The sequence below is a fragment of the Hyposmocoma kahamanoa genome, unplaced genomic scaffold (genome assembly GCF_003589595.1).
Source record: "Hyposmocoma kahamanoa isolate Upper Pololo Valley unplaced genomic scaffold, ASM358959v1 66, whole genome shotgun sequence".
In the NCBI taxonomy this organism is placed as follows: Eukaryota; Metazoa; Arthropoda; class Insecta; order Lepidoptera; family Cosmopterigidae; genus Hyposmocoma; species Hyposmocoma kahamanoa.
This window is the reverse complement of record NW_020653854.1, coordinates 9,572,029-9,585,837: the sequence shown is the minus strand read 5'-3', so window position 1 is coordinate 9,585,837 and position 13,809 is coordinate 9,572,029. Positions and strand designations below refer to the sequence as shown.

The 13,809-nt window shown below is 35.1% G+C and overlaps 1 protein-coding gene across 1 annotated transcript in view; it reads left to right on the top strand.

Annotated features, from left to right (window-relative positions):
• Nucleotides 1-9,193: 9,193 nt before the first annotated feature.
• LOC113231764 (serine protease nudel-like) overlaps nucleotides 9,194-13,809 on the top strand; it is a 44,180-nt gene continuing 39,564 nt past the window's right edge. Inside the window, exons 1-3 of the mRNA XM_026466282.1 lie at nucleotides 9,194-9,225; nucleotides 13,443-13,524; nucleotides 13,669-13,785. Of these exons, the coding sequence (XP_026322067.1) occupies nucleotides 13,446-13,524; nucleotides 13,669-13,785 (196 nt within the window). The 5' untranslated portion in view covers nucleotides 9,194-9,225; nucleotides 13,443-13,445. The remainder of the gene's footprint in view (nucleotides 9,226-13,442; nucleotides 13,525-13,668; nucleotides 13,786-13,809) is intronic.

The window sequence follows — 13,809 nt, the reverse complement described above, 5'->3', positions numbered from 1 at the left end:
GTGACAGTGCAGAAAGTTCAGAGTGGCACTGCAACTGTTATGGACTGGTATGTAGCTTATCATCAGGCGTACGACTTGTTCGTCCCGTCACTCAGCATCATAAAAAAAGGACGAATTTTGAAAACGAACTTTTTTTAAATTTATCCTGGTCTGTGTGATCTGAGTAGTTATCATTATAATCTACCTATCGCAGTCTACTACTAGACATAGGCCTCTGCCAATGTGTGCCATTTCGCCCGATCCTCAGCTTATCGCATCCATCTGCTGCCAGTAGCCTTTCGCAGGTCGTCACTCCATCTGGCCAGCGGGTGATCTACACTACGTTAAGGTAGTGCCCTTGAGTGACTTCACGGAATTCGAATCACATTCTCTAGTTTGATACCTGTAGGGCTAGCACGGGAGGGCGCGACTTGCGCGAGAGCGACATAAACCCGAGATCTCTATGTGAGAATAGCAATACCTCGGGCTTCATGTCGCTCTCGCGCAAGTCGCGCACTCTTGTGTTAGCCCTACAGATGATTGGTGTTATTATTGGGTACATTATTATTATTATCATTATCAATGTTCATAGGTTTTTATCACGTGCTCTCTGCAGAAGTTCGGTTCGGTTCGGAAGAATTGCAAACGTAACTAAATTACTTATAACTTTTTTTATAAAAAAAGACCTCAAAAGTTCGTGGAATTACATCTACTTGCCATGTTTTATTGAAATCGGTTACCGGAAAGCGCGCGAAACCGATTTCATCCCCTAGTTTCACATGCACATTGCATATACAGGTGGAATATTTTCTTCAAAATTAAATGGCACCAATACTGGGTTACCCTCTATCCAACAAACAAAGAGTATTCGCGGAACAAACATACAAAAAAAAAAATACAGTCGAATTAAGAACCACCTCCTTTTTTTAAGTCGGTTAATAATAGTTTTTATGTATTTTATAGCTTAAGCTTTCTGTGTAAAGGAGACCCATGTGACGTAAAAGAGTTGATAGCAAAATTATGTTTTAATTTGTCAACACTCTATAACTACTTACTAATTTAAATGTCAGGTGGGCGAGTGAAATAATAAGTAGATCGTTCAGAGCAAGTTTCGATCAATGTAGGCATCTGTTTATATGATAAAAGGCATTCAATGTTTTGCTTTTAGTAAGAGACAGGAAAACGTAAGACAAATGGTCGTGGCGGATGAGTAAAATCGGCTACATTGATTTTATTTATGTTCAGATGTTGTGTTTTTCCCTGGATTTAACGCATGCGGATCGTTGTTCATAATTATAAATATAATTAATACTAGATGTAACCGGCGTTGCGATGACACTAAAAGAAAAAAGACCGTTTGTCAATGATCTTACATACGCAAAAAAAGGCTGTTTGTCTGTAAGAGACCTGTAGTAGTCCAAGCGCCCAGTTACACAACGCGAAAGTTTACCCGGCCCAGTTACCACGCATTCATGTGCATTATTTACGAAATTCTATTTACTAGGCAACAATATTGAAATTCCTCTAAATAATACAACCGCGCGGCCGCCGCGCAGTCGGCCCTCGGTCGACGTGCGGTCGCCGGGCGGTGAGCGCAATGAAATTCGTGTTGAATAAATGGGCCATGAGAGCGTTTGCATACTACGTCCGATTCGTATCTATAATAATAATAATAATAATAACGCACACACTCAACATAGCCCCGCACTGGGGAAAACCCAAATTACACCCAAACTCACGAGAGAAATAAATGTAGGCCATACAAATATTTCTCCCGACCGGGGGATTCGAACTTGGGACCTCTGCGTGGCAGTCCGGCGTGGTAACCGTTCGGCCACCGAGGCAGTTATATCTGGGGGTCTAATCTCGATCTCCGTCCAACATCCGTCCGAAACAATTACTGCCAAATAAGCAATATTTGACCAAATGAAAAGACGCGTGATGCGAATGAAGCTTCATACTGGATACTTGTCTTTTAATTTTGTCAATATTTCACAGTAATGGTTTCGGATGGATGTCGGACGGAGATCGAGAGTAGCCCCCTAGTTCCGAATCCGAGATATGACGATCCGAAATGTCACAAAGATCATTTTATCTATAGGTGTAGAAGCAGTACTCGTATTTTCTCGGATTCGAATGGGACTTAGTGCACAAGCGACATCCGAAGTGGGTCCGATTTTTCTAGTTTCGTATAGTCCCGGATTCGGAACAAATACGAATCGGGTGCAATGTGTAAATGTGCTGATGGATGAACCTACCGCCTCTCAAGCAGAAGACTATGGGTTCGAATCTCGGCTCACACCTCTTGAGTTTGTCGGAATTTGTATGCGAAATTTAATTTGCAATTTACCATTTGTTTTCGGTGAAGGAATACATCATGATGTTGTGTGAAGTTTAGGAACTTCACATACATCGTTCCTTTTTGGGCTGTAATAACGCGTATTAGGATACGCGTTGAACCCGCGTGGGAACTACAGCCCAATTTTAGTGACTATACAAGCTAACTATTATTATTTAGGGGAAACCCATGCCCAAACGTGACATTTAATACTTCAGAAACTTTTGCGGACGTAGACACAGCAACACTCGAAAGTCAATCGAATGAATGATGGGTAACGGAACGTATAAATAAAAATATATTTAGTAATTAAGTAATAATATATTTTTATAGTTCAAATGTTTCTAAAGATGTTCCAGACATGAATATTTTGACCGTAAACATTTACTAAATACTACAATTATGTACACCTACCATGCTATGTATTACTTTGACGTTGTCAGAAACTTCAGCTATTAAGACAGTTATAAACTGACGTTACTGACCCTATGTATTTCTGCCGTCTAGCAGTAATGTGAACATTACTGTGTTCCGGTTTTGAAGGGTAAAGGTGTTGGTGAAATTACAGGCACATGGGTCTCAAGGTGACGGGCGCAGTGGCTACTGGTAACAGTTATGGGCAGGCGTGTAGCTTACCATCAGGCTCACGACTTACTCGTCCCGTCACTTGAAATTATAAAAAAAACTTTGGTATTATAAAGAAAAAAAGTTTTTCACCCCAAGGTCGACATTCGAGGACCGCCTTACACCACGAGGCATGCTTTCTAACAACGTGACCCGCCCGAGATGTTTAGATCTATGATATTTGAAATTAACATAAATATTGTAAATGATAAATGTGTGCAAATATTTATTTACAAAGAGCTTTACTACAGTTTCTTATTCATTCTTCTCAGGTGAATCCTCGACCATGGCTGTAACGAGAAGAAAAACACCCGAGGGTTTTATTTGGGACATTATAGTCAAGTTAGCCCGCATGCAATTATACTATTTACTCGCAAATATGATGAAAAACATCGTACATTTCACAGGCGATACGGTAATTACGGACCTCGACTCCGAACTCCGACTCGACTCTCGTTCGTAATTCTTTACTTGCCGCCCTTCAAGCCGGTTTAACTCAACCGCATACACTATGCACTATTAAACGATCACAAAGTAATAAAATAATACCATGACTTTTTTTGCAGAAGGTACAATGTTTAACTATATTGATTTTTATTGAATATCATGTTTTTTACCACCATGATAATAATTTGTTTTTTGGGAAATCGCTCCAATAATTTGTTATAATTATTAATACAAAGATCAAACGCTAAGGAAAATTTATTCGGTCTAACAGAATTCGAACCTGCATCTGTATGCCAAACTAGGGCCACCGCCCTACCAACTGAACTACATACACATCGAGTCAGCAGATCTTACGAATTTCTCTAAGTGACAGATCTTTTGTATAAGTTTTTTTTCGAGTATTTTTGTTATGTTTTATCTAATGATACTTAATAGTATTCCATGTTTTTATATAAGTATCTATGATCAACATTGTGTAATAAAACTAAAGATAGAGGCAATTTGAACATTAGTAGTAGCTTTCTTGCAATTTTTCCCCTACACACGATATCGATAAGATTTGTTATCGACATATTTAATTAACTAATGGATGTGACATACTCGTAGTTCGCCAACTCGGCTAATTGATGTGTACCACGCCTATTTCCTCCACCTATTCTCTGGAACTCTTTGTATAGATATTGTGGTGAGTCGAACAAGGAATGTATAAATAAAATATATCATATCAACCCATTGTACGTCCCACTGCTGGGCATGGTTCTTGTCTAAAGAGAGGGTTTAATAATATGTGCCAGATAACCACACCAATTGTCTGAAGTGCGATTCACGTAAGTTCAAGCTATCCAAATATCGTTGAAGTTACGTAGTCATTCGATCGAAGTTCTGTTCAAAATTGGTATCACGTATCACTTGAACCATCGTCGATATGAATAGAATCGAAACATAACGACTAATCAACGACATCTCAACGACGTCATAATCGACACACATAATGTTGCCAGTCACATTTTACAGTGTTCTACCAAATATTAAAACCTGGAAAATTATTGCGAAATGTATATTTTTTTGTATAATATTACATTTGTGTTATTTTTACTCATTAATATTATCTAAAAACTCTGGTTTCTTCAGTAAAAATAATAAAAAGCAGTTTAATAACCAATTGGATAAAATTTGCAACGTCATGCTGAATATTTTAGATTCAAACAGTCAATGCAATCCATTATAAAATAAATAACAACGTTAGTCATAGTCAGACGAAAAACTTTTGACATTCGTTTAAAAACATTATAACTCGTGCTGAGAAATTTATTAGTCAAATTTTGAGTAAAAAACACGCCTGTTCCTTAATTTGAGATTGGCGGAATCATCGATGGTATTGATGGAGCTATACAATTATACAGAAGAAGAAGAAGTTGTGCTGAAACTGAAATTTTCCTAAGTGCTGAGCTTATGGTAAATAAAAATATAATGATACCTAATTAACGGCCAAACATCTTAATAATGAACGGCCGCAGACGAAAAATTATAAAAAGATTTCCCTATAGGATTTATGTGTTCTAATGTAATCCCCTTTCAATCTCCGGGCGTTTACATGATTTAGTGCAGTTGTGGGAGTTCCTATATTGGGCAGACAAAACGCACCATAGCGGAAAGAGTTAAAGAACACATCGCGACTGTTAGGAACCGTCAGCTCAATAAGTCTGCAATAGCCGAGCATTTGCTGGAATCAGGACCAAGCCACTGGATTGAGCTTCATAATCCTAAGACCCTTTCTACAGAACATTATCACTATAGTAGAATCGTACGTGGAGCTATTGAAATTAAAAAACACCGTAATTTTAACCGAGAAAACAGTTTTAAGCTATCATCGTCATGGGATCCAGTTATCAGCAAATGTAAACGACATCAAGTATCGCCCGACAAGTCGCCGGATGTCGTGAGTGTTGTGTGTCGGTCTAGTGAGAACCCTAGTGCAGAAATAAAAAACGAAGATCAAGTGCGGGTAGTTAGAAAACCTCGCACGGCCAGAAAATACTGACACTCGCCTCTTCAGTCCCTTCGAGACCACTGACGTTGCAATATATCCGAAACGTCGAGGTAAATAAAATATGTCATATACGTGATTAAGTCCCGAATTAAAAATCAAATAAAAATTATTCTATTTAGAATCGATTAATTGAATGGAATACGCGGGTTTACGCGTGATAGACGAATAATTTTGATGCGTGATTTAAGTAATAATACCGGTATGCACTCAAGGCAATAAATTATGGGTTTTGATAATACGGTATTTCAAGAATAACTACTAAAACTAGTAAAAAGTAAGGATGTTGAAATTGGTTTAACAATGGGCCATAAAATAACAACATTTCAAAGTAAATAACAGTAGTAACATTTAAATCGCGTATATTTGTTTTTTCAAACAAACCCGGAAAAATAGTTTCATTTCCTATGTGTAACAATCGCGAAAACCTAAGAACTCGATAAATAACAGTAACTCTTAAAAAACTTACAAAACTAAATACCGTAACTATCCATAACAACTGTAGTATAATAATGGAGCCATGGTCCTGAAAATAATATCTAATAATATGTTATTCTTAATAACATATGTTATTAAGAAATGAACAAATTCTGAAATACCCTAAAATGATTACTTTAAGACAAAAAAAAATACAATTTGAGATTTTTTTATTTGACACCTACAAGTACAAAAATTGATTGCCCATAACAATAAAAAATTAACATATTACCGCCACATTAAAGGAAAAGAAAAACGCAAAATATCCCAAAAAAGGTCTTCTAAACAACTTTAATAAATTTAGTTTTAATAAAATTTTGTTCAAAAGAACTTTCCACTTAAATCAAGGATAACAAAAACAATATACGCCTACAAGATTTAATTTACGACTTGGCAAAGACGTTTTGACTTCTCGTATTTTCCGCAATCAGCTATCAGAATATTCTTACGAAAAGTTGAAAAACCTTTCTGCAATTCGGACACGGCTTCAATAAGGAAAGTTGTTTATTACTATGGGAATTACCCTTTGAAATTTAAGTAGAACTTTTATTTTTATTTTTACTCTCTGTAATATTATTATTAATATTAATACAAGTCCATCACTTCCGTAAAAGCAGGTAATATACTTTGCATACAAAAACTACAACAAGACTTGATAATTTAATATCATGCGGGGCTAGTTACTTAGATACCGGTATTTTCAGGTCATCAGGTTTTCACGACTGTATTTAGACAAAGGTCAAATTTATAATTGAATATACTGGTGTGCAGATAAATTAAATCCTTATTTTCAGAGGATTCCAGAAAATCCTTTTAAGAAACGAATTTGGAAAATATTAACTAAAACCCAAATTTCCCTAACTATTGAAATTGATGATCCCAAATTTAAGAAATTTTAGATGGATTATATTGCGATTTATGGTTATTAATTTAATTTTATTCTATAATTCCATACAAATGAATGGGATAGTTGACAGACGTTGATAAGTTTGTACAGGATTTCGAAAAAGGCAAACTTCTCAAAATTGTAGAACGAAAGTTGTTTTTTGTTAACAATAAAGGTGTTCATTTGTCAAGAGCTGTCGGGTTGATACAGACAATATTTATTAATAACAAAGATTGAACACTTAAAAAAATTCATTCGAATCAGAATTCAAGAAATTAAAAAAAATAATAATATCATGGTAGTGTACGATGTCTACATCGTGACATTCAATACATTGGTTTAGGTTTTAATCCATTTTTGCCCAAAATTGCCCATGATTTTGGATTTAACGGCGAATTGGATGAAACGGCGAGTATGGAATACGGAATAATTCCATACTTATTACAAATTTCGATGTAACAAATACATCTTTATAGACGAAAAAAAGGCAACTCCACAAACCCAACTCAAACTCGTATCTTATAAAGAGTGATTATTCAGGAGATGGCAAAACTTTCTATTTATTTTAAATTTCTTATCAAGGGTGTTAATTTAGATGCATTACTTTAAGAATATATAAAAGCCAGTGTGTGAATATGAAGGAAATGTGATGTGAAGTCAGCCTGCAACATTTGTATATACAAATCATTTTTTGCATTGCAGTAACTTTGTATTTTTGAGATACGAGTTTGAGAAAGTAAGGCGACATAATGTTGATCTTCGAGATGAGAAAGCAATAAATATTTTGTAATAATATCATTAAACTGGAACAAAACTCGATTTACAACAATATCAAATTCGAATTCGACCGGATCGAAGGAATTTTTTCTGAGTGTTTTTCTGAGTGTTCGATCTTTGTATTAATAATTATAACAAACTAGTGGAGTAATTTCACAAAAAATAATTGAATATCAATTCAATAAAAATTTAATTAACAATATCAATTTAAAAAATTTGCCCTCGATTTTGGACATTAATGGGTTTTAGGCACTTGACCATCTCTGCGCCCGGCAACCACATTAATTACTTGGTCATTAACAAGAAAATCCCGTGTACTATGAATACTAGAGCAACGAAAATTGAGCCGTGGTAGCCTAATGGTTTGACCTACCACCTCTCAAGCAGAAGGTCGCAGGTTCAAATCCGGGCTCGCACCTTGTTTATTGGAATTTATGCGCGAAATTTAATTCGAGATTTACTATGAGCTTTTTAGTGAAAGAAAAACATCGCGAGGAAACCTGTTCGTCGAAGAAGGTTCACAACCTTCGGAAAACGTGTAAAGTCTCCACTCAGCATTGGGTTAGCGTGGCGGAGACCCGTACCCAGCAGTGGGTTGATGATGGAAGTTCACGTGGCACTACCCAGAACCATTCAAAAAAGTTCGCTTCCCAAATCGATCTCACTGGGAATTGAACTCGGGCCCTCCTCATCTGTTACCCACATCTACCGCAGAGTCCCTGATGTCAATGGTTTTAGTAAGAGCTGTTGTTATGAAGGATAATAACGTTCTTATTTAGTTTATATACACTTCCAGACACATAATTCGCGTCACCACGCATTTTCAGTATTAAGTGCCCTAAGCTTAAACCATGTTTGATTGATCAAAACTATTATGCAATTTTGAAACTAGTATATTAAACGTCTTTTCCATAAGTCCGTGTCGGGAATTTGGATTTGCAAAACCGGAGGAAAACTTTTTCTTCGATGATTCTATTTTTGTATCCTGGCCCTTTGCGACAAAAATGCGGGGTGGCTCGAATTATGTATCCGGGAGTAAATTATAAATAGTATATCTACATATGTAACAATTCATTTATTAAACATTATGCACGTACAAATGTATCCAATTACAATCAAAAGCTGTTTCGCAATACCTTAATGTCATAATCAGGTCAATTGCCGACGTAAAAACGAATTCACTGCAACCACAGAATGTAACGAAGCGCGTTTTGTTAGTTAAAATCGAAATAGGTAAAAAATATAAACAACAATCACAATTGTTAGTACATGTTGTGTAAGCTGAAAGAGTATTATACCCTATCTATAACTAAATACTTCTTTTAAAAAAAAAAATATAAGTCGGTTTTGTAATGAAAATAATGTCAAAATAATGGTATTTATCTCGTTGGATTATTTCGATTTCGAGTTACATTCTTACATCAATATAATTTACATACGCCATCAATATCAAATAAAATTACTGACTGTACTAAAAAATCGCTGCTCGGCACCCCAAATGAGGATCGTCAGCAAAAAACGAACAAAGAACTCATTGTGGTGATGTCAGTGCTTCCCTTAGCATCAAAAATAACTAAATTATTTTACGACATGAATAATTTGTGATTTTTTTTAGTTTTTGTGATTAATACTCTGACCACCAGTGCAAACGTAAGTATGTAAGATAATAAAGGGATATTCACTACACTTGTGACAACAACATACTGAACGCAGTGCGGCGCGGTATTTTATGTAGAGTCCATACCGCAATCTGTATCGTTCACTTCACTTGTAAGATAAAATACATTTAAAAACGGATAGATATAGAAGGGTACAATCAGAGTTCTAAATTATTAGAAATTCACAATTTTGTATAAAGTTTGCAAACTTCTGTGCAAGTGCCCACGCACCCGACCCTTTTCATGTCAAGTTGAAAACTTTTAACTACTTTTGTTAAACATATAATAAATATATAAAATATAATACACGTATAAAGTAGCTCTTTTTCATTACTTTTTATAAAAGAACAAGTGCGCATTTGACCTCCATCTCACTTGATGGAAAGTAACGTTGAGGTCGAAGATGGAGCATGCACACACAAATAATAATAATTATAATTTATTTCAGACTTGTTTTGTCCATAAATGGTTAGTATATAGGTGATATTGACTAATGTTTGTCTGATCTTATGACTAGTGTAGTCATGTAATGAGTATTATATGACTGCGTGCAATCGCGACCAGTATGCGAGCTTAGGAGAATTATTTAGATTATTTCGATTTCGAGTCACATTCTTACATCAATGTAATTTACATACGCCATCAATATCAACTAATAATGCCTATTCGCTCTTGCCTTGAAAAGATCCAAGTTATAGCGTCCAGGGAATAAGTCTACAGGCAGGAAATTCTACTCCATAGCCATTGCTATATAAATATGGCAGAGTAACACTTCGTGTGAATCCTTGGAATATCCACAACATAGGAATGGAACTCCAGTCTACGTGTAGTCACAAAGAAAAGTAGTTTATATACCACTTTTCCTTGTCTATCATTTAATAATCGTGCAATTCCATATCGCATTTTTATTATTACCTACTTTTAAATCTTTTCCAATTATTCGTGAGTATACTAAAAGCTTTTCCAGAAACAATTTTGTCGAGAAAATAAAGAAATTAGAGTAAATTTACTCGGTTATCCCCAGCAGTTACATGAACACAACTCATTTTCATTTTAATAAGAAAGCCAAATCTGATTCAGTTTTTAAAGTAATTACGGGAGAAACAATTTGTAAATTGTATTTATTATGAGCGCGGAGATTAATAATAATACAAAATGGTATTCATAATCCATTTATTTGTGAAAATACAGGTTATACAGAAGCTGAAATGTAGAAAATATGTATAATTTCACTGTGTCCGGTCAAAGGTTAGACATACAAATATTATACATTGACTCACATGCACTTCGACGTAGTAAACTAGGTGTAACATGTTTATTTTTCAATAATATTATATGGGGCGTGCACACATGCATTTAAGAAGTAGTCAGTAATTTAAACGCGGTGATAGATATATGTCTCAATTTTAATGATAACAATTCAACGAAAATTGTATTATGAAATGTAAGTTAATAATTTTGAATAACGACAAAATAAATATACAAATGTCAAAAATTAGACAATGAATTTAAGTATTTGTTTATTTAAAAACTTATATACGTATAAGTCGTACATTTTATTAGTCAATAAGTTTTTTAATTGTTTTATAGCATAAATCTCACTTCCAATTTTCGTTAATTATTGTGAATTTTTGGCGCCATTACACAAACACTTTTCTGCAGAAAGGTACTTACTAGTCTTCGTTTCTATGTGCCTCTTCACTACTGGAGGTTGGCCAACCTTTGCCAACGGCCGTCAATATGGAAAATTTGTCCCTGTCTATGGTCAAAAGAACTGTTGTTCTACGCTGGTGACTCTCAAGGTAGTTTTTATAAGCTTTCAAACGAAGTTGATAATAACGTCTTGTTACTAACGTTGAGAAACGATAATAAAGATTGTGTACATTTTTTTTAAGAACTTTGATTGTTATTTGAAAACTGTTTAAGATTCTTAAGGTACTTCACGTATTATAACGCTACATATTTTAAAACAAAATGTAAAAGTGTTAATTTCCATTTTTGTGTTTCACCTATCGCCTCTCAAGCAAAGGTACTTTGGGTTCGAATCAGGTTTTGGTGAAGGAAAACGTTGTGTGCCAGCGTAGAGGACTTTGGCGTAAAACCCTCGCCTGAAAGGAGACCCTTGTCCAACAGTGGCTCGTATAAATGGGTTGATGATGTAATGTTCATTTCCACACTTTCGCCGGTATAACATAAACCTTTTATCGAATTATGGCTACATAATATATCATTTCGGCGAACCTACTTTTCTAGATGAGCATTTCCTTTTATTATCTCGTATGATAGGTTATTAATAAGCTCCATATTACCATTATGGGAAAAACAACATACTTTCCTCCACTCCTACTAGGTGCTGTTTACGCAAGTCAACTATATCATAGCTACATGTGTGTAGGTATGACAGAGAAAGTATCTATGTATCTACTTAGAAAGTATAGTGTACATAGTACATAAGAACTGGTGACTACTAATTGAGTATACTTACAGCATAAAAGTTGTTATTAATATAAACAAAGTAAACAATTTACATCTTCTTTTATATTTGCCTTCATTACAAATTAGTATATAAAAAACGGCTAAGAGCGTATGTAATGGCTTTATTACATTATGTTTCAACTTCATTTTGTTTGCAATAAGTAATATTTTTCAATTTGCAAATTTTTGTGAGCACCATGAAAATGTTTTTTCAAAAATATTCACTAAGATCTTTGCTTCAAAATACTTTATAATTATCATTGCAAGTATTAAGTGGAAGGAGTTTAAAAATACATAATATATTTTGTAATATATATAATGTCTTTAGATCATTAACATACACTTTCACATTAAATATAATGATAATAGGTGCGCAGAAAGGCATATAGACAGACAGAAATGGCGAAACTGTAGTTCGAATACGAAACTTTGAAAACGTGTTTATAGTATACAGTTACATTTAGTAGCAGTAGAGCTCCTTGTGAAAGAGTTCGTCCAGAGACGTACTGCCACCTTACCTATTTCTGATGCCAAGCGGCAATGCGGCAATCAATAATTAAGTAGTACCAATACGGTTCGTTGTGAAAGAGTTCGTCCAGGGTAGTACTGCGAACCTTTTTTTTTATCCACAACATAGGGGTGTAACCCAAGCCTACGTCTAGTCTCCCCGTGATGGAAAGGGGAAGACGGAATTAAGTCGTATAATTCCATTTCCGTCACCAAGCAGTGATGTGAGCATTGCTGTTTGCCGGTTATGAGTGGTAAGAGTGCTGGTGAAATTACTGGCACGTGGGACTTGTAAACTTGTGCATCAAAATGACGGGCGCAGTGGCACTGCCCCTCAGATCTTAATAGTTGATACGACCGATCGAGCCATTTCAGGCTTTGGTTGATTCTGCATAACAGTGAATGTGTTGAATCAACTACTTTGGAAAAAATATATAGTAAAATTAAGGATATGCACTGATTAGTATACGGTGTGAAAACACGGTTTCTAAAAGTTTTCAATATAGAAAAAAACTCAAAGTTACCTCGAAATTTTACAAGAAAACCGCTGTAATCAATACGTACATTTACATATACCAATGATTTTTTTTAATATCAATTGAACTAAATAGAACGCGTATAGTATAAGATTTACATTTTTCAAATGACTTTAACTTCGTAAAAAATAAATTCTGAAATAAAGCCAGTGCCCCTGCCACTCGATCCAAGCAAAATATACCGTATTAGTACGGGAAAAATTTTGAATTCGAGCTGAGGTAGTGTCGAGTCTTAACAATTTAAAGCTCTGAGTGGCACTGGCTGGTTAGCAGCCAATCAATTACTTAAAACAATAAATGGACGACGGGTCTAATACAAAAACCACGAAAAAAATGTCCCAAGTCAACCTATTCGAAATTTAAATTGTAATGTCATCGCAGTATCGCGCTGTCAGTAGAACAAATGAAGACTAAAGCGGAGTGTCGCGCTCTGTATACGATTTTAGCGCCTTACAAGTGCGGACACTTTTTAGCGCGGACCCGACGTCCATATAATTGTAAGTCAATGCTTAAAACATATTACTGTAATTATTTTTGTAGTATTTGTAATGGCTATAAATAAAGTTATTATTATTATTATTATTATTATTACTGTAACTGCTATGGACAGGTGTCGCTTACCACCAGGTGCACCCTTTGTTTGTCCCGTCACTTGGTATCATAAAAGAAAAATACTATTTTTCTTCTTCAGACAATGAACGAGAAACCAAAGTTAGATAAAATACCACAACTCGGCCTCCCTCCTATGGAGTTAGCTGAACCAATTGCGAATGGTAAATACACTTTTCTTCTTTTACTTGTACCTCGTGTAGTTTCTACCGAGGTATCATATTTGTTTTCCAGTTACCCTTAAGGTGCTGCCTTTTTATTCACAGAAAAATCAGTTCAACTGAAATAAACACTTTTAATAATTTTAGATCGAACATTGAACAAATGCACGAATCCCTTCGTACAAAGGTTGTTGGGCGGTGTTATTTTATTTCTAATTACTGCCGGATCATACATCTTGCTATTGACTTTATTGCAATATTTTGGTAAGTACATTTTCAGTACTTAAA